Source organism: Haliaeetus albicilla, chromosome 17 (genome assembly GCF_947461875.1).
Source record: "Haliaeetus albicilla chromosome 17, bHalAlb1.1, whole genome shotgun sequence".
NCBI lineage: Eukaryota > Metazoa > Chordata > Aves > Accipitriformes > Accipitridae > Haliaeetus > Haliaeetus albicilla.
The window spans coordinates 4776481-4802173 of NC_091499.1; the positions used below are offsets into that span (position 1 = coordinate 4776481).

The 25693-nt window shown below is 36.7% G+C and overlaps 1 protein-coding gene across 2 annotated transcripts in view; it reads left to right on the top strand.

Moving 5' to 3' along the window:
• Positions 1-25693, top strand: part of SMAP1 (small ArfGAP 1) — an 88718-nt gene that overhangs the window by 41982 nt on the left and 21043 nt on the right. The window contains exons 5-6 of one of the 2 annotated variants that reach the window (XM_069804605.1): positions 2824-2901; positions 6632-6712. In XM_069804605.1, the coding sequence (XP_069660706.1) occupies positions 2824-2901; positions 6632-6712 (159 nt within the window). The remainder of the gene's footprint in view (positions 1-2823; positions 2902-6631; positions 6713-25693) is intronic. The other variant, XM_069804606.1, reaches the window with a different exon arrangement.

Consider the following 25693-nt stretch of genomic DNA (forward strand, 5'->3'; position numbering starts at 1 on the left):
TGAAAAGAGTATTAGCCTCCACAATAATGACTTGGATATTAGTGAAAATGCAGTCTTCTAACTGAAAAAATCCCAAGATACCAAAAGAATACCCTTACATTGCAGCGTTACTCTAGTTTTTAGTTTTACTTGGTGCTAGTTCTGGTGTACGGACATGACACAGCATGACACCCGAGCACGGACGAGGAGCGGAATAGTTGGTGCTGCGGGGACTCGATTTGGGCTGGAGAGTGCTGCGTCTCGCTGAGGCTCTGCATCACTCCGAGGGCAGGAGGCGGCTGGTTCAGTGCCAGATGGGAACCTGAACGGGGTTAACGGGTCAGCTGTCCCTGAAGCATCGGTTTGTCCCAGTGGCAAGTCTTTTTCCAGGCTTCTCTGGTACCCTGGTCGGCTCTGGATGCTCTGACTGCTTCACCAGTTGCTGGAACGGACTGCACCAGCCTCTTTTAATCCGGTTTTATATTCAGCTTTATCCGGCCACTCAGTTTGACTTGATTGGATTTTTTCGTTCAGATTTCCTTATCTGGTGCAGCATGGTAGATAAGATATTTAACATGACGCAGTGGTGATAAAGCTGTTCAGCAGCCCAAATTCATGCTACTGCTTTCATTATATAAACTTAATCAGTTCTTTATACATTGTAATGTGTCTTCTCTTAAAGATTAGCTTCAGTCATATGCCTTTTGTACTCTTGATTAGTTGAATATTTGCATATGTGAAGTGTGGTTTCAAGTGCTGTTTTTTAGCCTGAAGTGAATGTAGTGTTGCTGTTTGTCTTTAAACATTACGCTTGGGCAATTCTCAACTTGCAAATCCTGTTCCATATTCCAGGCTCGGCCGCAACTGCTTTTCACTGTCTCCTGCTTATAGCTTGCTTGCGTGCTGCTTCTCTGTAGACTCTATGATTCCACTACTTGATTGGCAAAACTATAATAATTACTTTCAGGCCTTCATGGGATTACCTTGTCCTAGGTTAGATAATCCCTTAATTTATGAATATGATATGCAGATTGAGAAGAACTGTTATGGGAGGATGGAAATGTGACGCAAACGTCTATAGTGCTGATGTCCCCCCAGCCACCAAATGAAATTCCGTTTACCTGCTTCTGTGTGGTCAGTAGCTGTTACCTGCTGTTCACCTGTGAAAGCTATCAAGCTTAAATTCTCTTAAAATCTAAAGCATACCAAAAAAAACCCCCCTAAAAAACCCCCAAGCTACAAAAATCCCACTTTATCTTTAGAAACTTGAAAGTATTCCTAAGATGTTCCATTATCACAATTTCACGCATTTGCATTTAATTGAAATCTTAGTAAGGAACATAGCGTTAGAGCTCATAGTTTAATATATGTAGTTACCAACTCATTTTTCTGACATCTTTATTTGGTTACAATGTGGTGTCATCGGAATAAACAGGATCCCTGTGTTCCTATAGCAACAGAATGCTACAGTTTGAGAAACTGCTTCATTGCAGCAGATGTATCTGTAACTCTTCTAATAACCTGAGGATTTTAAAACAGTAAATTTAAAAATTAGGATCTGTTTCATATTTCTGCAGGTAAAATTTGGTTTAAAAATTAAACCTTATAAATATCTTCCCTGAAGCTCTACACCACCTTCCAGGATAGGCATAGTTTCTGAGTTTGTAATAATACTGAATATATATATATTCTATGAATATTCTAGCTATATAAACTATGGAACTGGTAGGATTTTCTGTAAGAAATATGGGGTATTTAGACATGAGGTAGGGGGTTTTATGCAGCTTTCAGTTTCCATTTAGTGTAAGCTGGTTTTTTTAAACTAAGTAAAAACACGTCGTCCAAATTGGATATTTTGATCCAACATAATGACCTGCTCTGTAATAGCTTCATTTATTTTTAAATTTTCTTTGGAGATAGTAGAGGTAATACAAGACAGTGTTGAAGTGTCAGCTTTATAGCTCTGAAGATCTTCTACACGTTTGGTAAATGTAATCCAGCTGCATTTTTGTAGTAAGGGGAATAGAAAGATAATATTTCCATTAAAGTGATCAACTATGCATAAAGAAGTAGGATAGGAAGATGTATGAAAATGCATTTAGAGAAATCCTATTTTCTTGAGCAAACTGCATCTGTTGCATATATAACTTAGACCTTTTGGATAATTCTGGAAGCGCTGGAAGTCTAGTGGTGCCAATAGCAATTTTACACACTGATTCCTAGGAAAGAAGTGTCACCTGTCTGGAAGGTCTGGCACCTACTGCTAGAATGCGGCTTTATATTAACCCTAAGCTCTTTACTCCTTTGGAGTGCTCTTAGAGAAGACTTAATTAGAACTTTAATTAATGTATAACTTTCAGAGTTATTTTGCATTCGTCTTAATAAAAATACTCTGTTACAGTGAGCAAGAACAAAGGCACTCGCTTCTCTCCCCCTCCTCTGGGACAGTGTGCCTTCGTGCTTCAGGACATTAATGTTTCAATAGTCACATGGGATAAAATTGAACAATGGATGAAACCTAATTATTTTTCTTAGGCCTGTGATATGATCTTATCTAGGTTCATTTTCTTATATTCTGTTCTAGTGAATTTCATTATAAGTCCCTTATTCCTACCTGACAGATTTCCTTTAAAAATCATACTGGTAAAAAACAAAGGGGAAAAAAAAAAAAAAGAAATACTTTGTCTCCTCTTTTTGTTTCTTCTATGTTGTGGTTTTTTTCCCCCGCCTCCAAAATTACTGAAAAAAAGAATGAAAATCATGTCTCTCAGCTGCCTCTGCCCCCTCCCTTCCCAGCTGTTCTTGCTTATTTTCTTTCTCATTTCTTTCCTCTGTTTTGTACAGATATCCTCTTCTGATGCTGCTCAGCCTTTGGCATCCTCTCCTTCTCTGCAAGCTGCTGCTGAGAAGAGCAAAGCAGAGGTATATTGTTTTTGGGTGTAACTCTTGTCAGGTTGCTGCTTTGCACAAATGTTTACATTTCTATAGAGTAATTTGACTGAGTTACCTAGAGAATTTGAATGGTAATCCTTCAGGCATTTAAAATACTTCTCTCTCTGCTTCCTGGACTAGATAAATGAAAAGAACCGATACAGCGGGATAAAGCATATGCATGATTGTTACCTCTTGGTGTTTATATGTCAAAATTCTGGTTCTGCTCTGGTTTAGTGTCACAAAACTGTGGAAACACCATTTCATTTCCAGCTAATGGGCATGAGTGACGTTGTCCTGTCTACTCAGGAATAATTTTTGGTATCTTTTTTTAATACTACTTGCTTTTTTCAGAATCTAAATTATCAGTACTGTTCCAGCCATTTAGTTCAATCTCCTTGCTGATAAATACAGAATTAATTCGGTGACACTTCTATTAATTCATACGGGGTTTAATATCCTTCTAGCTGGGATATATGTGTATGTGCTGATGTTACATTTACTGTTTAGAAGGGCCTTTGAAAAACTTAACACACAAACAAATAGTAGATGAGGCATCGCTTGTATGAACTTTCAGTAAATGTCACAATTTGCAACAATAATGAAATACATTTTTTTTAGAATGTGAATGCTCGATGTTAGGCTCTTTTGTGTACTCAACTCTAAATTGAGACTGTATACAGTATATGAAATAACTTACGATCTAAACATAAATCATATTTTTTCTTCTAAATACAGAAAATGTGGACAGATGTTATAAATTATTTAAACATTAATTAAAATTAATATGACAGTGTTATGGACTGGACCGCAGGCCTTGGTGAATTTGACATGTTTTTTAAGTTGTACCAGGAATAGCTGCAGCCACTTACAATGAAACTTGCCTTTCCTTTCTTACCTGCCTCTCTTGATGCATTCAAATTTGAAAGTTCCTCTGTGTGACTGGTATGCTATGTTGTTTGAAATGAATCTTTGGGAAAAAAAAACCTGAATAATTTTTCCTTAGAATTTAAGACCAGTATAAAGCCAATTTAATTTTATTATCTTCATAGTGCTTTTTTGACTGCTTTTGCAAGTAATGAAACACTTGAGTTGAAGTTCTGGCATGAATACAGTATCTGAGAAATGTTTTTATTTAGTCTGAATTCATTTTTATCTAATGGAGCTGAAGCAGAAAGCTTGCATATTGAAATTGTGAAGTGTGAAGATGAAGGACTTGTGGGTTTGCAAGTCCACCGTGAAAATGAAGTGAATGAAAATAAAGTCTCTGGGAATCAAGAGAGTTCCTGTAGGCTTTGTGAGGTGTGGAGGCAGAAACACCCGTGAACAGTTTATTTTAAGTCTTCGTATATTCACTGTGAGGCTGACAGGGATTTGTTAAGGGCAGTGAGAGGCATTTATTTATATTTGGTCACCTGTATGGAGTGTTTGCCATATGAAACTTACTGCAAGCCCTCCTCATTCTTGAAGTCCTGAAGAATAAGTTTCGAGATACTTTTTTCTCTAGAAGCGAGGTTTCTCTAACAAAACATATTTTAAAAAAATGTTGAAGTCAAACTGGAAATCCGGACATCCTGAAGATGATCATATGCAAAAACTTGAACTCTGCTTTCACTTAAAACTGTTTAAGTAAACTTAAGGTACTGTGTTCGAAAAGTAGGTGTACTGTTATGAGACTTCCAACCACCTTTCCCAGGAGGAAAGGAAACAAATCGCAGTTGTCTAAGATGTAGAAAAGCTTCCACAGGAGAAGAGATTAGGTTTATTTGAATTATTCAACTTGGGAAGGTTGGAGTGGGGAGCAGGGACAGGGAATGAATGACTTTTGGAAAAGTTACTGCTCTGACAGCGTATTTGTGTGCCGTACACGATTAAGGTCACAGGATTTTGGGAGTCTTTAGAATGTAGGCTGGTACTACGAGCTGTGACACAGTAATGGAAGAAAGGCTGAGCTTCACTTGAAAGGCACGACTATGCATTTGTAGTCTTAGTTCAGTAAGCTTGCAAGTCTCAGGTTATTACGATGGCCTCAAAATAAAACACTGCTCTATACTTGTCCCAGTCATACAAACTTTTTCTGGAACACCTGGCATTGCCACAGGTGAGATACAGTGTTGGCTGGACCTCTGGTTTGGACTACTAGGCTTATTTTTGTGTTCTTAATGTTCACTAAAATCTAAGTTGGTCTCTGTTTCTTTTCTTCAAAACAGACATTCCAAATTCCCCTTTACTGCAGTTGCAATGAATGTGGTTGTTGTTTTCTGTTGCTTGTGTGGCACCCACATTTAGGCAGGTGCTTGGTGTGATAGTCTCACTTTCCAGGACCTGAGTGTTCAGGTGAATGCCTGATTAAATAATTCACAGGTGTTAGCTGGGACTTGAGTAACCTCAATTGAGTAACCCCAATCCATCTGGTAAATATGGTGAAAGTTTTGAAAATTGATTTAAGGTTGTGAAGAATGTGTTACTTGGGTCCCCCCATGCCCAGTCCCCGTCCCCTTCCCCCCCGCCACCCCCCCCAAAAAAAAATGAGAAAAAAACCCCTTCATCTTAGTATTAGAACTATTTTAACCAAATGTCATGTTACACAGATTTAAAAATCACATATATTGGATATTAAAAAGAAAAAACCAAACCAATCCTTATTGACAGAAACCTATAGCCTAGTAAGCTGTTTTATTTTTAATACTGGAGCTGCATGGACAGTTATCTAACCTCTCAGTCTAACCTCTCAACCTTCCTCCTAATATTGGGAAACTTGCTAATAGTGTCTTGTGGAACAAAGCTGTTTCGAAGCTTTGAACAAAGGGATCCAAGTCTAATGACTGAAAGAACATTTAGGAGCTACTGTCTCATTCCTTTTTTACAGATGGGAAACTCTTGTTCCATCCATTTAATGTTCAAGTATACTCACTAGTACTATACTGTAGTTGTACAAGATAAATGCAGACAGATTACTGCATCTAAAAATCACTATTAACACTTTGTCAAAGCAATTGCTGGCCTAAAAAGTCTGTATCTTCTGTATGTTATGATGCCTTAAGGAATATTTTATGCTTTTCTTCAGTGAGACTGGGTCTGAAATATTGCCCCATTTATTCATTCAAAACTAGAATGAAAAAACTTCTGTAGTGTCATTATAATGCATTCAGAGTTAATGGATCTCTTATGTTTTCTCTTTCTGGAGCAACTTAATGTCTTATGACTCAGTGGGTCTGTCATATGGCCCAAGTCAACTTTTTACATTCAGTATTTTTTTTTTTAAGACTACTAGATTAGCTTTTAAAAATTAGTAACTCTCTGCAGAAAGCTGCATGCAAATGACCTTACTATAGTTCTTTGGTCAAAGAGACTGACATGTGTCCTAACAACAGTGGTTATCAGAGTTAATGGAGTACTTGTAGATGTTTTTTTCTTTTCAGATCTGCTTAACTTAGGACAAGCAACACCGGTTCTTTTTTTCTTCTGCTTATAAGAGGAAATGCAGATGAGCAGGTGAAATAGTGAATTTCTTGAATTCTCAGAGTTGCAATATTTTTTGTAGTACTATTTGAGCAAAATGAGTCACTTCTGGAAGCAGAGCAGATAGAAGCATAAACTCTGAATTGAAAGGGAGTAACTGAAGATCTCTGTTTATATTCTATATGACTGTGGACATTCAATATATTTGCAAATGCATTGTTATTGAGTACTAGCAAAATGCCTTTTTTTTTTTTTTCAGAAGGAAAAAGAAAAAAAGAAAGAAGAGAAAAAGAGAGAGAGAGAATCAGAAAAACCATCAAAACAATTAGCAGTTGAAAAGGTAAGAACAGTTTATTTTTTCCAGTTATTTAAAAATTATGGTATTTATATGCACAAAGATTTGAAAAAACAAAAAAAAGTGTGTGTTTGTCTATGTGTGTATATATATACACGTGTGTGTATGTACGAATAGTAATCCGGATAATCCACATGAATGGTTTACTTGTGCTGTTGCTTGCATACAGAGGTTGGTTGACCGTATGATGAGGAATGTGTTGGGGGGAAGAGGAAAGTAAGTTAAGATTTGTTAAGATTTAAGCTCAGATAATTAAGGGGTTTAAGGTGTACCATTGCTATTCTCACACAGAAAATTTTCAACTTTATTGAGTGCTGTATGGTCACTTAATACTGTCTTTCATAAATGAACCCATTTTAAACCTAAGTGTATAATTTATAGAATTGAACTAATAACTCTAGTCTAGCTAACTTGGAAATATTCAACCAGATTATGTCACAGAACATGACAGACAAACCAGTTAAGGTGCTTCCTTATGCAGCAATATTAAAGCATAATGAGCAGCCTTAGCAACATAGGTACAATTAAATCATGTACACTTCTGTATAGAGTTAATATTAAACAAAAATTGAATGGGTAATTTGAGTATTAAATGCAATAATTCCTTCTAAGACAGATGTCCTCTCTCAGATGAAGTGAATCCATTAGTATGTTCTGATCTGCAGTGTAGTCCACAGAACGCATTGGAGTCTCCATCTGTCAGTTTATTCCCCAATAGTGCTGTGTTACAATTATGAAAAATGTTGTGTACTCATACATTATGATTGCAGATGTATTTCTAGTTCAGTTTTCAAATAGAAGTTGTTTATTTTGCATAATAAAACAAGATACAAATATATGTGCACACATGGAGGGAAAAAAAGCCCCTCCCCAAACCAAATGTCTGTCTTCTGAAATTGGAAAGCAGTTTTGGAATAAGTTAGCGCAGAAGCAAACTTTGTTATGACAATTTGCGTAGCTTCACTGAGCTACTGGAAAAGGATATCCTTATTCATATGGTAGGAGGTTAAAGCATATGTATGGATGACAATAAAAATATTAAAATTGTTGATTATTGAAGTTTTACAAGGGCATCCAGTCAAATGTTTTATTCTGGTCCTTAGAACAATGTACTTTAGTTATAAAGGCTAAAAACATTCCTGTGGTTTGGAAGTCTTAACTTTCTAAAACCCAAAGGTCTAGTTTTGGTCTGGGGGAGAGAGGGTTTCCCTTTGCAAGGATGCCTGAACCTTGTCACATGGCTGGGAATACTTGGTTAGGTGATGAGAAAAGATGACAGTTCATAGTTACAGCTGAGGGACTACCCTAATACTTGAAATAAAAACCAATTCAAATGCCACTGATTAGATTTACATTTGAAATGTCATTAGATTACCAGTTAATGATTAAGCAAGTAAAAAGAAGTATTTTGATTTTAAATGCTTGTACTACAAAATGTGGAATTTGGTAAATATATCTGCATTAAATAATAGTGCTGTTGTAACAGCTGCAAAACGTTTGAAATACTGCAGCATATTTTATTTCATTATTAATGTGTCAGCACTGATTGCTCAAATGGAACTCATCTATGTGTCATCTTTTTAATTTAAGAGATTCTTTAAGCTCAGGCTTTTCAAGGCTTTTAAAGATCATTCAAAATGAACTATTTTTAGACACAGCCTGTAAACTTTACATATTTTTAAATCACAGTCACTTTCTAGAATCCAAAGGAAAGAGAACTATATCAAATGCTTGCATTTTCATTGCAAAGTGCTGGTGAGATAGAGGACCAAAAGATTTTATTTTTATGTATGTAATAAAACATTGCTGCTTTTGTGGTGTGATTCTGCTTCAGGGAGCTGATAAACATTAGTATTCTTCCTAGTTTGACTAATAATGATATACTTAACATCCGGTTAGAGACTGTCTGTAGGATATTTTAAATATTGTATGTTGAATCAGTAGGGGAATGCTGGCATCTTGACCGTAGTATCATGGTTTAAGCAACTACATCAAGCAGTAGATGGCTCTTTATCCCTGTTCTCAGCTTTCTGGAGAAGGAAACAGAATATGAGAATTCTTTGGAGACTTCATATGTGAAGTCACTGGTTGCCTTTATTGCAGGCATGGTATATCTCCAGTCTAGACATGCCAGGCTTGGGAAGCTAATGAATTAAAAATACATGACCAAGCTACTGGCAGTTCCGCTACAATTTTGGGACTTCTCTTGATTAAGGTAATTCAAGCAGTGTTTTAGCCATCCTGTAGAGTAGATGGAGTCAGTAAAGATGGAAAAAAATGACAGGCTTTAAATTAGTAAAAAGTTGAAAATGAAGCTATAGAGAACTTCAGATCTCTTTACAAGTGTCATGTACTCCTACAAGTCGTAGGTTTCTAGTGTTGTCATTTTTATATCTTATATTGAGTTTAAGTTTCTTAACTCTTAAAACAAGAACAAGCATCCTAAAAAATTAAAATGTTCACATTCAGTTCTCATGTTCTGATCTCTGCTTCGCAGAACTGACTAATCTGTTCCTACATCTGTGTAAGAGCCTTTCTCTGGTGACTAACTGATCTTTAGCCTTTAACAAGCTGAATGTCTAGCATGATTTCTGTTGCATTTTCTAATATTGCTGAAAGCTTGTAGCATTGATTTAGTAAACTGTGTTATTCCAATATTGCATTAATGTGTCAGGTAATTATGGCATAAAAGATACTTTGTTGATTAGCATGCTTTTATAAGTAAAAAGAACAGAAAATCACCTTTTAACTGATTTAACAATAGTGGGCTTTCTTACTGAAATTGCTTTTCAGTAAGAATCATCATGTCCTTAAAGCGGGTTTCATGGGAAACACTTTTTATGAATGTTCGAGTTGGAGACAGTGATTTCAGATGTAGAGTAGAATTTCCTCAAGATCAGAGAGGTCTACTGCAGAACAGTGAGTAGCAAGGATACTTGTTTAACTCTGTTTTTCTGGGCTGTTCTGCTTTCTGTGACAAAATTACTGGGTAATTTTTAATATAACAAGATTTTACTATGTCAGCTACAGACTGAGTCTAGTCCAGTGATTAGTGTTTTATTGGAAGCAGCCAACAGTGTGATGTACCACATCAGATCTGCAGTACTCTTTAATAAAATAAGTGACATGGCAAAACTACTGGCAGCTCTTATGTTTTTTTCAGTCTAATTGAAGAAAGTTGAGAAACTTGGATAACCTACCCAGGGTCCTTCCTCCCCCTCTCCCTGTGCCATTTCTACAGTTCCAGACCTCAAGTTTCCTTAGTGCTCATGCTTAAAATAACCTTATCCTTACAGTTACTTTGGAGGAAAAAAACCCACAAATTGCAAGAAAAGTGCTGGAACAGTTATTATACAGTTCTTCATGACATGGAAACTGGGGCCAGGTACTTGGAGCTAAGATGTCCAGTCAAAGCCCAGCTTGTTTGCAAGCAACAGAAATGCCAATTTTAGCAATATAAAATTTGTTGAATTGCAAGAATAAATAATCAAACTGAGCTGATTGCATGCTTCTTAATCATTCTTATGAGCCAACAGCAAGAATAATAGCACAAGGCAGACTGTCATGCAATGAAAGCAATTTTTAGATGTTCTGTATACCCAGTTAAGACTAAGAGTATCTAAATTGGCTAAAAAAATAAATCAGATACTTTAAAAGCCCATTTCAGTAGTGGGGAGGGAAGAAGGTTGGTAGTTTGACCACCAGTCTTACCTGTTTTGTTGATGGTAACACATAAAAATTTTTAATTTGTAGGTGAGAAGAACCAGCTAGGCTTTTAATAGCTGTTTTTTATACTTCATCATCCTGCCCACCCTTTCATCAGCTGCTGACAAGCTTTTCCTTCTTATTAATTTCTCCTTTGCAGAGCTGAAGTTGGTGAAATTTCCCAAATCAGCCATGATTTTCTGGTTTTTTCTTTCTTTTCTGCCTAAGCTGGCTGAACAAGTTCTCCATTTGGGAACAGAGTAAAACACTGAACTCCATTTCTAGTATGTCTACTGAGTAGGATTTTTGTTCATCCTTTGGTAATTGAATGTGCTCAATTTACAGTCATTTGGTGTCTTTAAAAAGAGTATGTAGCCTACTTATTCTGCTGGTGTGTGAGGGAGTTACTGAAGCCTCATAGTAGTTTTCTGAATTAAAATTTAAACTGTGCAGCCATTTTAGGTAGTTTCTGCTCGTAGCACAGAGGAGCACTTTAGGTCAGCTCCGTGCTCCTGCTTCATGCAGCATGTTGGAGCAGGGTCTGTGTGCGCTCCATCCACCTTGTACCTGTTTTTTCCCCTGAAAGAAAGCATAGAAGGGAAGGAGATGGGGTGCAGTCCTGTTACCTGGGCTGGAGGATCAGGACTAGAAGGGACGTGGCCGGCACGTGAGCTGTGGAGTTTGGGTGCCCCAAGGATAAACGAGGCTGTTAGAGCTGCAAAGGATGGAGTGAGGAAGACTGTGTGTGCAGGCGATCAAATGGTATGCTCTTTACGGAATGGACAGCAGACTCTTCATGCATTTGGCAAAACTGCTAATAAAAGTGGGTTGCGTTAAGTACTTCATTTAGTAAAGTACCTCCATTGCACAATATTTGATTTAGAACAGAGAACTTGGATTGAGTTGTATGAATGAGACTTCTTGAATTTCAGAGCAACTAGGACAATTCTGGTTTGGGTTGTTTTTTTGTTGGTTTTTTTTTTTCCCCCAAACATACCTTTTTTTATGTCCATCTGCAGTACAAATTCAGATTAAAAAAGGCAGAACTAGGTAAGACCTATTGAGGCTTTGGCACACTCCAAAAGAAAAGGGGGAGAGAATTCATATGCCTAAAATTTTCAGATTTTTGTAGGATTCAACTTTTTTATATAGTTTTAATTTTTAAATAAAGAAAATCTTGATGTGCTTCAGTGCTAGCAATCCAGAATTAAGCCAGAAGTGTTTTGGAAAACTGTCCCTGGAAAACTTGACAAGTATTCCTGATATCCAAAATGATAAAGTTCAGCTAAGTCTATGGCACTGAATGCTTTGACAGTGCTTGGATTTAGCACTGTGTAGCTTTCTGTGGTGTTTATTTTAGAGGTTTTGCATCAGTTGAAAACTTTCATGAAAGCATTGTGATGGTTTCACTGTAAAATACTGCATATTGAGGGCCGTAGTTATTGTGAAACTGCATCTAATTTATTGAAAGTAAGCCCTTTTAAGACAGATTGTGTTGTATTGGGACAGTAAAGTTAAATGGTTAGGATGTAAAGAACAAACTATTTTTTCTTCACGAACTACTTGTGCTTTTGCAAACTAATATTGACATTCAAAGTTAAGACTTTTTTCATTCTGCTGAACATATCATGATGATGAATGTTTCTGAAGGATCGCAGCAGTTCAACTTGATTAACTGAAGTACTATTTGACACCGTAAGTTTAGTTTGTTTTATTAGATTGCATTTTGAGTTTGAAATTGGCTCTTTTTTCTGTGTAGAGTTGATTTAAGTGACAAGAATGGGTCAGTTAGAGGTTATCTTTCAGTGGTAGTATATCAAATGCTGCTGTTTTCCCCCAAACTGGAGACTGAATTGCCAGCTTAAACTCAGCAATAAAAGTGAACTGCTGCCTCTCACTCACCTGGTACCAACCAGCACCAGATAGCCTGCATTACGGAGGTACTGGTGTAAGTTGTTTGCATTTAAAAAGTGCTAGAGAACCCCCCAAATACAGGTGAGGGCAAATCATATTAGCAGCTTTCTCCCTTCATATAGGAAAAACAATGTGTCCAAATACTCATTTAACCAAATAGGAAGAACTTAATGTAGCCTATTAGGGTGTGTGTTTGTTTTGCCCCGAAGACAGCTAAAACTCCCACAAAAATCAACCTGTCTGGGCAAGTGAGACAAGAGGAGCTATTAGTCCCAATTAGTTCTCTGGGGATGTTTTTTACTTACCCAAAGTACTCCAAATTATCTTCCTAACCATTTTGTACAAGGAGAAATGAGCTGGAGCAAATAGTGCTCTAGTGTTCTTCGCTTCTTTAAAACTGAGTAGCATTGGGAGAATGCGTGGAAGAATGAAAGCCTGCAACGTTTTTGGTGTCCTCTTAAACACCAGTTTGGTGGAAGTGATATATTTAGGTGTTTACTTTTAAGTTGTAGGAGTACGTTGACTCACAAATATTGACCTGATTGATAATTTAAATACAGAATTGCATTATAAACATTTGAAATGTTTTCTTTATTTTTGATATCATATTGGTTATATATCATTTGAATAGTTGTTGATATGCTTCCCTAGACTTCTGAACATTATTTGCCTTTCTGAGTGATTTCATTTTTAAATTTTTTCTTTATTTTTTATATAAAATGTAATATAAATTTAAATTATAATATGTAAGCAATCAAGTGTTTATCACAGGAACAGAAAAATAGAAACCTGTTTTGCCCTCTGGTTGAATACAGTGTTATACTCTCAGTCCTTGTTTTCACAAATTCAGACTAAGTAGATATGAGTTAATGCTCAGGATTTAGGAGTATGTGGTAAGATGTAGGACAACCTGTTTCCCTGTGTCCTACCCCCACAGAGGGTGAAGGGTTCTATGGCTTCTTGTTCTCTCAGTTCGCTTTTTATGGACCTGTCCCAGCCTGGTTTTACATTTCTAATCATACCTTTTCAGCCTTACGGAAAAGATCAGATTATTTTGGGTTCTCTGGTTGCTTCTAATGCTAATCTGAAGAAAGGCAAATCAAATTAGATTCTTCCCGAAACTGTGCGATTCATTCCTTTTGCAGGCAACAAAGGACTCCTTATGTTTGAGGACTGCCTTGAAAAATAGTCTTACTTAATGGAATTAATCTGTCATGGCTCTTATTACGTATTGGGAGTCGTAGACAAAGAAATTAAGAAATAGATATTGCAGGTAGAAGCAATTGAAAGAAAACCCTTTTTCTGTCAGATGGGAAGAAGGGTATTTGTCTTTTTAGTGTTGGAAAAGGAGTCAACCTACGGGAAGGGTATCACGTGTTTTTTCCTCAGCCCGGTGCGTGTTCTCTGCATCAGCTTGATCCTCTCAATTCTGGTTTGCAGCAGAACAGTATTTTAATGTTGGGCTGTGTTTGGTTTGGTGTTTGTTTTTTTTTTTTTAATTCTATAGAAATGGAATCTTAAAACTATGAGAACAAGCTTGGGTTTGGGCTGCTTTGGTTAAATTGGCCTTTGTTTAACTTGCCAAGCTATTTTTAACAAAAAGGTATTGTTTGTGCTTAGTTTTAATTGATCCTCAGTTATATTTTTGCTCCATGCAGGGTCAAAACCTGAAGCTTCCCTGGGTTTTCAGTTGATAATATGTATTAACGGATGGCATTTTCAGGTTTCTCCTGCATGCTTGTGATAAGCTTCACCCTTTTTCCTGGCGACTTTGAGACAATTGGGAAGGCAACATCTACATATACTTATGTGTATATTGGACAAAAAAAAAGTGGGCACATTTAAATAAGTGTGAACTAAATCGGCCTTATTCATGGATGGATGCTATCTTTAGATAAAAACATCTATATGACCAAGATGTACTCATTCTGAGACATCTGAAACCACAGCATGCATGACTGAAAGTGCAAATATACAGTCTCATCTAAAAAGTTTTATAAAAATTATAGTACTAGTTAGGAGATTGTGTACAATCAATCAAATGTGCAAGAACAAAAAGCATGACATTTTTACAGAAGTGGTACTGATAACATAGAACTGAATGTAAAGAAGTGTAAGGGTTGGATGAGATGAAGTTGATAACAGGAAAAAGACATTTAATTTAAATAATGTCACTCAAAATAATAATCTTATCTTGTTTTGAATAATAGGCTTCCTTTGTTTTCCTAAAATAATGCAAGTATTGGAGCATGAGCAAAGCAATCAAGTGTCTTTGTGTGTTCTGTTTCATTTTACTGTGCTTAAGCTAGAACATGCTTAAACTCCTCAGGGCAGAGATCTCACTCCAGTGTGTGACCATCGAGATAGGGCAATGGGGTAGTGGGAGGCACTGTCAGATGTGCAAATCTTACTTAACAGTAAAGATAGTAACTCTCTTTTCCATAAAAAATAATTTTAGATGCCACTGACAATATTAAAAGCTCCAACATTAGCTTAAGCTTTAAATTGTTTAAAAAAAAAAAAAAAAGCCATAAGAGGTTTCAACAAGCTTCCAAACACTGTCATGCAACTTTCAGTGTCTTCCAGTCTAAATCTGTACTAATTAAATTATTTATTAATTAAAATAAAGCCCTAATTCAGAGGCAGCTTATATGAAACAATATTAAGTGTGATGCTGTAGGACTATGTGACTAAAACATAAAGACTGCAAGAATCAGAGGAATGGCAATGGGGTGGAGAACCAGAGTAACCTAGTGAGTAAACACAGAGCACAGTGGTCTGCTTCTCCTAGGTCCGTCAAAGGAGAGTGGTGAGGTGGGTCAAGGAAAGAGATTCTCTCCCAGGAACCCCAGGCAAGTAAGGGGTGATTGCATACTAGGCTATGGGACTTATTATGGGATGCAGAATGAAAATAATTCAGGGACAGGGCAGAGAATATTGTGTGAAGGGCAGTATGGGATGTTCAGGTGACAGACCAAAGGCAGGGAAACGGAGGAATCGAGGTGGATTGGGGTGGAACAAGCATGAAGAAGCAGTGGGGAAGGGGATAAAAAGGGGCGGTCACGTATGTGCAGGTTGCTGGGCAGTATGCTAGTCTGAGCCCTGCACTTGATCACTGCAGGCTACCCTATATTCTTGCCAAATTCTGTTTGCAACCATGTTGTGAGTGCGTTGTCTCCGCTGCGTCTGTGTGCGAACACCAGCAAACTTCCAGCTGGACTACCAGACGAGCTCTGCAGCTGCAGAGACCAGCACCTAGAAGCCAACTATTGCAAAGGTAGCGTGTCTAAGCCCACCTACTGGAGACACCCGTATTGTGCTCACACACGTGTGTAACAGCTACCAAATTTCATGCTGGACTAGCCAGTGATATCAGGATATCAGCATCTAGAGAGATCCAGGGTCTGAGCTGGTGACTGGCTAAGGGTGTAGGGTCTTGATATTGGATGACATTAAGTTTCATTCAAAAAGCATTTTTCACCAAAAAGCACTTTTGTTATAGTTAAGGAAAAGATTGCAAAGCATACCTTCATGAATAGGGATGGAAAGCTATGCTTGTATTGAGGGTTTTTTTCCACTACGAGCTCAGTCAGTTGCCATGCCTGAAACAGCTCATTCTTGTCTGGAGATGTATGAAGAAGGAATTACAAATACATACCCCTTAGTTCTGATTGGGTACGCTGATGTTGTATTATGTATGACTCAAATGGTTTTTTAGAAGAAAAGTTACAAAAGAAAACAATTTAATGAGGAACTGGAACTAATACAGCTGCATTATTGTAATCTTCCCCAGGCTAATGAGGTCAATAGAAATGGAGTAGAAATATGTAAGCTGAGGTCATGTAACCATAATATGTGGTTCTAAAACTGAAGATGTATTTAAAACAACTTATAAAAATAAAACCCCATGTTTATTGCATTTCACAGCTTGCAAACCGAGATGCGTTAAAACACTCTGGCCCTAATCCAATTGATGGATATTGTAATGGGACACTCGATCAGCTGCAGCTTTAAGATGGATCTGTCTAGCTTTTCTACTTCATAATGATTTATTCTAAAAGAGTAAAAGAAACAGGTTTTATTGGATTAAAAGTAGAATGCTTGTGTTTTATCTAAATCAAATTCCATGGCAAGATAATACAAAATAGGAAAAGGGTTGATAAACAGCTTTTCCCTCTGTTTTCTGTGTCCTTGTAAACAGGTCCTGGCTTCTGGGGTCAAACACAATCATTTCAAAGATTTAGAGATGCGGCAAACTCTGCTCAAATCCTTGCCCCCAGAATCCCTAGAAAACTATGATACCTCTTCACTCAGACTGCGTGCCTATCCTTCTCTGCAGTCTTGCCATCTCTAGCTCGGCTTCAGGTTCCTACTTCTTGTTGTGACTGTTACCTAGCAATCATCTTGCAGTCTTTTGACATTTTTCTTCAAGTTCCAAACTTAGGAGAAAGAGCTTGCCCTCTTTTTTCAGACCATATTCTGAACTCGTCGGCTTTAAGAACATAATATGTTTGAAAATGAATGCATACAACTAGTATTTCAAATATGGTTGTTATAGTATAGGTTTAATACATGAAATACAAGAATTTAAAGGGAAAGATTTAAACTTTGATATTTTGCCATAGTCTTAGCACTAAGTATAAAAAGAAAGACAACTTCATTTTAGGAAATTATGCTTCTGTAGTTGCATAACTTGTTTTGAGCAAGGTAAAAGGGCCCCTGAGAATGTCTGATGCATTAGAAAGGAGCTAAACTGATTCAGCTAAGTATGAGACATGAAAGGTTTTAAGCCTTCTTGGAATACATTGACTAAAGTAAATGACATCTGAGCTAATATTTTAAATTCAGTTAAAATGATAGTACTGGGTGGTCAATAAGTAATAACAAAGGAATAGTCTTAATCCACTTTCCGTAGAAATTATTAGCATATTAGCCTAGACCCAGATAAAATTGTATTAATGGATAAGATTATGGTGCAGCTGTCTGTTAGTTCTACTATGAAGATTTTAGTTCAAATGACTAAAGATATAACACATTTTACATAATCTTGTAGAAGAACCTTGCCCTAACTGTGAAAATCGAATGAAAACCATACACCCAGGTTTTTAAAGTGGAGTTGTAGATCAAGGACCACTTAAAAATGCTTTCCTTTGGGAGTGTGTTTCAACTGAATGACCTTCATGTGTACAGAATCCTATTTAACAACAACAACAAAAAAAGGCAATTTGGTTTTGTTGATTTGCTTGGTATAAATGGCTTAAATTAGCTTACCCACATCAGTGTGAGTAGTTCAGTGTCTGAGAGTGATTCATTAGAATAATCACAATGGACTCTTGAATAATAAACTTACATTTTCCCCTTGGGTTAGGTGTTTGTTTGAGGTAATTCTAGTTTTATAAATAAGAGTGCAGCTTTTTTCCTTGGTTGACATGCAGTTTTTTCTCTTGATTAGAAATGCATCAGAGTTTGCTTGCAGAGTTGCTGCAGTCTGTACAACTTCATAATGCTACCACTGTAGTACATCTTGTGATTCAATAGAGTATACTTGTTTTCTGGCTTTTGCTAGTTAGGCAAAATAGAAGTTCATCACTGGCTAGAATTATCCTAAGTTTTGCAGAGTTAGTCTGATATCTGAGTTTCTTCATATTTAGTTGCAAGTCTGAAAAGAAAATGCTGGTATCTTATAGGAGATACCTGTAACAGAATAACACGCTTCATTTTTAATGTGATTTAAATTCAATATTATGAAAGCATTAGTTTTTACCTATTTACGTCAGATATGAAAACTGTAAAAATGTTCTTTAAAAATTCTAGGATACCTGCGTGAGTAATGCTTTAAATAGGTACGGACTACACTAACTTGTATAGTAGAAGTATATGAGCTGTCAGGAAAAATTGTATCTACAAACTTCTTGCAAGCTTATAGTAAATTACTAACATTATTTTCTCATATGGGAATTCTCAAATGTTCATGCTGTCTTGCAAGTTTTATTGCGAGCAGGTAATAAAGAGGGAAGGAATCTGATTACTTTATGCACAAGGCATACAATTCCTACCTAATAAGAGCAAAGGAATACTTTTGTTCAGTAACCACAGAAGCGTCTATGAGCTCTAGTGAGTAAACTGGAAATTGCTTTTAAGTAAGTTAGAAGTGCTTTTCACTAAATTATTTGATGGATCTTCAGCGTTCATAAAGCTTCTTGTAGTTAAGGTAGAGTGTAGAAATAAGAAATGCATGGCTAGTCAGATGTGTATGAAACAGACTGAATTCTAGATTCATATGAATTTTTCACTGAAGTAGAAAATTGAGGAAAATCTACAGAGAAGTATTATTTGTGTGTAATATTAAAGTATGAAAGAAAATAGGAGCAGATCACTGGACTGGACAGCTGATGGATCAGATTTTTGACAGTGACTGATATCTTGCTTCAGAGTAGGAGAGATATTTACAGTATTAACTTATGACTGCTCTGACTGAAGAGTTTTTCTACTTCAGAGCTATTAGTCATGTGGCTAACGTCTTGCACCATGTATGCTACCCCTTCTAATACTCTCAGGTAATGTAAATGAGAATAAAGTCAACATTAATCCTAAATGCTGATGTTGAAACTTGTTAAATTATTTACACTAATATCTTGTAGTAGTGAATTCAGCAAAAGTTCCGCTTGTTTTTAAAGTATTTGGGGGGGGGGTGGTGGTGTGCGCATTTCTATTGGGTGTCATATGTCTTTTAGTACTGTTAAACCCTTAAAGTTTGTACATATGAAGATAATTCGCATAAGGTGACAGAAGCAGAAAATGGAAACTTGAATTACCTAACACTATTCTTTTTTCCCCAAAGTCACTCATTTACAATGAAAAATAACCACAGTATTTTCACTGTATGCTGGCACTTTTGAACCAGGCTTTACCAAACAAATTTGTTTCACCATTGTCAATTCCAGTGCAAAATGCCCTCAGCTGCCTCTGTATGAGGACAGTAATCTGGTGAACAGGGATGTGCAGAAGAGTAGCCCATAAATGCAGAGTTTAGACTGACCATAGGCTCTGAAGTGTGTGATCACGTTAAAAAAATGTTCTGGAAGGATGGCAGTGTCCTTAGTCATTTCACAAACTTGGATTATTTTCCGATTTTGCTACAATAGTAATTAAAAACAGAGAATGGGTTAATTGCAGAGCAATGTAGTTGCTGCTAGATCGGAATATTCTTATTTTTTTCTCCTTCAAAGTCTAACATGTATCAGAAGACCTCATGTATGTTGTCTGTTCTGTCAACCAAGCAAGCTGGTGTAAAGCTTTCCAATTCCCTCTTGTCTTCCCCTACCTGTCTTATACCCCTAGTAGCCAGCATGCGTATGGGCACTGTGCTGAGAGGTTATCACTGTGCTGTGGTTATCTCCAAAAATAGCTGGCTGAACAAAATCTGATGAAATGCCTAACTGAGACACTGGACTTCCTACAGTATGCCACTTACGCTTCAGGTGTTACTTAATGTTCATCACAATCCCATCTCCTGCAGACTTGCTGTCTAAGTCTCTGAGAAAACACAGCTGCCTGTTCCAGGGAGTGGGAGTTTACCTTTGGATGAGTCTGCTGCAAAACTGTGATGCTCAGATTCAGGGCTTTGAGGCTTGTGTACACTAAGTTTCAATGGGAAGACAACTTGGAAATTCACTGTGGTTTGTAGGGCAAGTTCCATGTATAGGTTGATTCACTTGACTAATGTGCTGCTTGTATCTGCTTGGCAAAATCTATGGAATGCTAGAGAAAGGGAAGAGAAGGTAGTTATGAAGAAAATGGACCAACAGTGGAGAAGTATTGCTGGCTCTGTGTATATGTATGTGCGTGTGCATATATAGTCCTTGAATTTATTAAACGAAGTGCTTAGAGGTTGGCTTGCTTTAATTAGCAAAACAAGAAATATGGTTGTGCAAAACTAAAATTATACAGTTATCAAAAGTATTAAATCAATATGCCATGTGATGAATGGGCAAAGTTTAGAGGGCACAACATCATATGGCATGGAATATCCCTTTGGTCAGCTCAGGTCAGCTGTCCTGGCTGTGTCTCCTCCCAACTTCTTACTCACCCCAAGCTTACTTGCTGCAGATGCAGAGTGGGGAAAAAGAAAAGCCTTGATGCTGTGCAAGCACTGCTCAGCAATAGCCCAAACACTGGTGTGTTATCAACAGTGTTTTAGCCACAAATCCAAAACATAGCACCATACATGTTGCTGTGAAGAAAGTTAACTCCATCCCAAACGGACCCATAGAGGCAATTAGTTTGCAAAAATATACGGTATAAAGTGGATATCAATCTCTCGTCCTTGTCAAAGAAATGTCCTTATTTACTAGATAATTTGCTTTAGAGTAACATGTAAGAGAGAAAAACAAGCCTGTAAAATCAAGTATAGAACTTAATGTGTCAATAGAGTCATTAACACTGTTACTTGCTGATTTGTTTTATTTAACTGAAGAAAAGTGTTTCACATGAATTGGGTTGAACTATGAATGGTGTCACTAGTGGTATATTGAGAGCAATGCATTGTGAGAGTTCAATAAAAGGTAATATTGGTTTGTATAAAACTGAACTTTGTTTTTTAAATTGAGACCTAGTAGGGACAAAAAAACCCTTTTTCTTTTTCTTTTTTTTTTTTGCTGGCCTAAACTAGTGTTCTTACCCTATTTTTCAAATTAAGGCTCAGATAACTTTTATTGTTGCACAAAATATCTAAAAAAAGAATAAAGGGAGGGGGCACAGTAATGGTAATGCAACATTAAATGCAGGTTGCTGAATTAAAAGATACTCTTTCACGATGGAATGGAAAACAGTGTAAATTGGGGAGTTTTCTACAATGATGTTCTTTTGATCTTTAAGGATGTAGTCAGAATTTGAGCAAAATAAAACTGAAAACTTTGGTACCAATTTTTGTAACTTTCCACCAAAACCTGATCAACTGGAAATTACTTTAAATCACAGAAGTCATTCAGAAGTGACAGAAGAATATAATTAAGTAAAATGTTAAAAGGACAGCATTGGAAAAAAAACCAAACCCAAACAATAAAGGGTTACTGTATCCCAGTTACCGGTTATCTATGTGATTGCAAAAATTTATGATGCCCGTACTAGATCTGAATAATGAGTGTGTCCCTGCTCCTCTACAGAAGAGATGTTCTTTACAGGTGAAAATATTTGTAAGAGGTTGCCAGTTTAATTCTTTATTTGCCTCCTTAAGTTGGCAGAAGTACCTAATACTTGCTGAACAAGGGATGACTTAAACGGGTTATTGTAGCTCTTTTCAAAACAGGGGCTCAGTTTTTCTTAAGGCAGAAAATCCCAAGTCATGCTAGATAATAAGCTGATCATGTGGAGGATGCAAAAGAAAGGACTCCCTAGAAGCTTGTTCTGGCCTCAGTTTCTTTCAGTGGTATTTCCAAATAAACTGGTTTCAGTAATCTCAGAATAGTTTAAGGCAGAGGACATTGCTTGCTTTCAACAGGTACTCCCAACGTGAGAACAACCTTGAAGAATAGTCTAGTGGCCATTAGTGACAACTGTGAAAAATGGCAATGTAATGCTGCATATCACAGGTGTTCTGATGCTCTGCTGTTGGCGCGGACAGTGTTTCAGAAGAATGTACTAGTACCGTAAAGATGATTTTGAATGAGAAGCTGTTAATATACAACCCAAAGTAAATATATCTAGGAATTGCTATAACCATGTACTTTACTTAATAAAACCACATATGTTGCTAAGCCAACCTTGAATGTTGTAAAAAAATAGTAGCCCCAGTAACCTTGAAGGCTCTGCTTGAAAATGAATGCACAAAATCATGTACCAGTTCTCTTCTACTTGGCTTGTTCATAGCAGATTTTTAATGCTATTTTTAGTTTATTTAATGCTGCTTAGTCTCCTGGTTTTATGCAGCCTTTTCCAAAGGACTTGACAAAGAATAGTTTATCTAGTACTGGTGTCAGTACTTAAAAATAATTGCTGTGGGAGTCAAGCAGACTAGTAACAGAAACAGATGAATCCTAGTGCAGCAGGATTCCCAAGCATTTATCATGCTATATTGCACCTCTGCAAAATGCAGTAATTTTTAGATAAAGCACAACACTAAATTAAACATTAAGTTTAAGAAATGTCAATGCCTTGTTGTGGAGGTTTTTGCCTGTTGCATGCTTCTGTGTTTACTGTGTGCAATATTTAGCTTTAACATCTCAAAAGGCCACTCTCTACTTAAAGCTTAGTTATGTACGAGTCCTGTTGGAGCAAAACTACTAAAAAGAAATTAAACATCACATTTCTCTTTATGATTTGGAATAAAATTTTCAAGTGGCTCCAGTGTCTCCTCCCTTTTTGTTCTTTTCTGAAAGTTTCAACACCTTGTTTATGCCAGAATTATGTAGGCTGGAAGGGACCTCTGGAGGTCCTTTGGTCCAGACCCAGAAATACGGCATGATCTCTGCTATAGAATGCTTTAGTCAGGCATTGCTTTTCCATTATACCTTCTTCAAGTGGACCACAGTACAGACAGGTAGCCCAAGATTCATGGGGCTAAAGAGAGAACAAGACTGTCTTAAGAAGCAGCATGGTAAAAGGGGGTTATTTAGGTATTCTTAAATTAACAATAATTGCATGCATGCAAGTTTCTTGTTCTAACTCATCCCATTAGTGCCTGCCTTGCTTAATTTATGCCTAAGTGTAGTTGGCTTTAGAGAAGTCCTTGTCCATCTCTGAATCATGGCAGACCTTAAACACCAAACCAGTATCTTCTGAATTTGCACAAAAGCCCTCCCTCATATGTGGCATGAAACATCTTAACCAGAAATAAAGGCATACCGAATTTCAAAATTGTTTGAAATCTTAGACAGGAGGATAGGAAATTCCAGCAACTGGGTTTTGTTATGGTGAGAGAATGGGGGGAACACATAGTATTGCAGGTGAAATTAAGGGTAAGAGGAAGGGGTTTTGTTCCAGATAGCTGCTGAATAAAATATTGCTTTGTGTGACCACTGTTGTACAGATGAAGTATTGGTAAATTGTTAGGTGACTAATAGCTTTTTTCATTTTTCAGACCAAAGGTTAGTATGTTGGTGAAAACTGTGTAGCTGTAAAGGAGCTGAATAGTGCTTTAAGAAGAAAATCTCCATCAGGGAAACGAATGCAGTCTTAATGTCTAGATATATTTGCTGTACTAACAAGCTTGAAAATAATTTTGCAGTCTTTCTTAAAGTAACTATGAAGTAACCTTCAAGCCTATTAGTTTATGTACTGGCAAGGAAGCAAAATGGGAAAGAAACTGCTGATAAAGAAATATAGTAATGATATTGGAAAGGGGTATCTTAAAGGATCTTGTTTTTATAGAAATTCATATTTTTATACCTTGTATCTTCATTGCCTTAGTGATGAAACAGAAATAAGCATTTAATAATTACTGAAAATGTTCATTTGGCAAAGCAGAGGACTTAAGTAGATTATTCCTACTATATTTTTAAATTTTTAGTTTAGGTAATGAGATCAGTTTCCTGCAGTAATAAGTGAGAGAGTGCTATTGTAACTCTGTTTAGTTCTTACTAATGTATGCAAAAGTGTTTTGGTTTCTGTGAACAGTTTGCATTCTAAACTAACTCTGCCAAGCTTTAATTTATTTCAAACCTGTGCTTTTAGGTAGTTATCATAAATCTAATCTGGAGTAATGCAAATTTGCACATTTAATATAATTCTAACAGTTTTGCTTTTCAGTTTAAATAAGTTGTTGTTCTATATTCAGAATTGTTAAGCTGTTTAAGCAAAACCAAAAAAGTCAGTTTCATGAAATCAAGCAACATGTCAGAAACGCTTCTGTTTACAGCTTCTGTGACCTGTGGTGTTCCTTACAGAGTTGGAGAAGAACCAAAAGTGCAAATTTTTATGATAAATTCTGTTCTGAAATACGCACTGTTAATTCTGATTGATGTTCATAATAATAATTTAAGTTTTATGGCACTGTTACTGAGGTATGGTCAGTTGTAGAAAACTTTATTTTGAATGGTCACTTTTAAAAAATTCTTGATATGCAGAAATTTACCTTCAAAAAACCATACTTTTTTCTCATACCAAATACAAGCTTTTTTCTCTGCAATACTGAGTAGCATTTGGAATCAGTGTGCTATTCTTCAGATCAGATACTCAAAGATGAAAGTTGTAGTGCAATACAGAATCAGGGAAGCCATGGAATATTTTTCCAGCAGGTGGTTTTCCAAACAATTTTGGTCTTGAACAAGGTATGTAAAGTCAACATAGGGATTTTTGGCAAGAGGAAGTAAGTATTTCTCTGAGACATTAGCAGAGATCAGTTTGAATGGGAAGTTACCTGTTCCCTGTAGCTGCAGAAATGGAGTTCAGTTCATTGCAGCTCTTTTCTGGAGGTTTTCACTGGGGGCTTGTTCATGAAAGAGGAGCGTCAGTAGGATGGTAGGCTTCTGTTCGCTTGGGCCATCTTTGAATACTCTTGAGTTTCCTCACTGGTCTTTATAAACACCAAGCTTGTTGCTCGTTATCCACAGTTTGCAGGAGAGGAAAGTAAAGGATTACCTAAATGAGAACTTCATACCCATGTGTTGAATTATAAAGTTCTCCTAATACTAAATACTAAGATTTAAGGACTTCAGCAACCTCAGGAGCCTTGGTGACTCTGTCAAAGCCATGTAATGGGAGTGATAAAGGTGGGAGCGAAGTAGGTTCTGTTGGCGTCAGCCCGGTGCCCAGCCTTACAGTGCTCTACTGCTGTTATTGGGTAATCTGTTCTAGTTAAAGGTTGTACTCATTGATAAACCAATCCACTTCATGTTTTTGTGATAAGTAAGGAGCAAATGCATATTAAATGCATGGAAGAGAATGCATTTGTCATGTCATTACTGCAAACCAGTTTGTATTCATTTTAAAATTTGATGTTTTGATGGATTCAGGTGATAAGCCTGATATTGGTATGGGAAGAACTATAAACAGATTTATGAAATAATTTTCATAATCAAATTTCATGTCAATACCATCTTACATCTTGAAGTCTCTAGGCAAGAAAAGATTAGGAGCTACCTTTTACAAAGGAGAAGAATGCTGTTATTTGCCTTCAGGTTTACAAAGGAAAAGATCATGAACGCAGCTTGTGCCCATCGGTGCTTAGCATCTACAAAGTCTGCATGTTCTGCAGATGCTCCTTTCAGGAAGGCTAAATAATGTCATTAGTCTGTTTCTAACTTTTAAATTCAAGCTTTTAAAAACTTGAAGATTTTTCTCTTTAATGCTGCAGAACTGTATAGTTTGGATGATTAATTTAGTCGATAAATCAAATTATAGAGAGCTTTT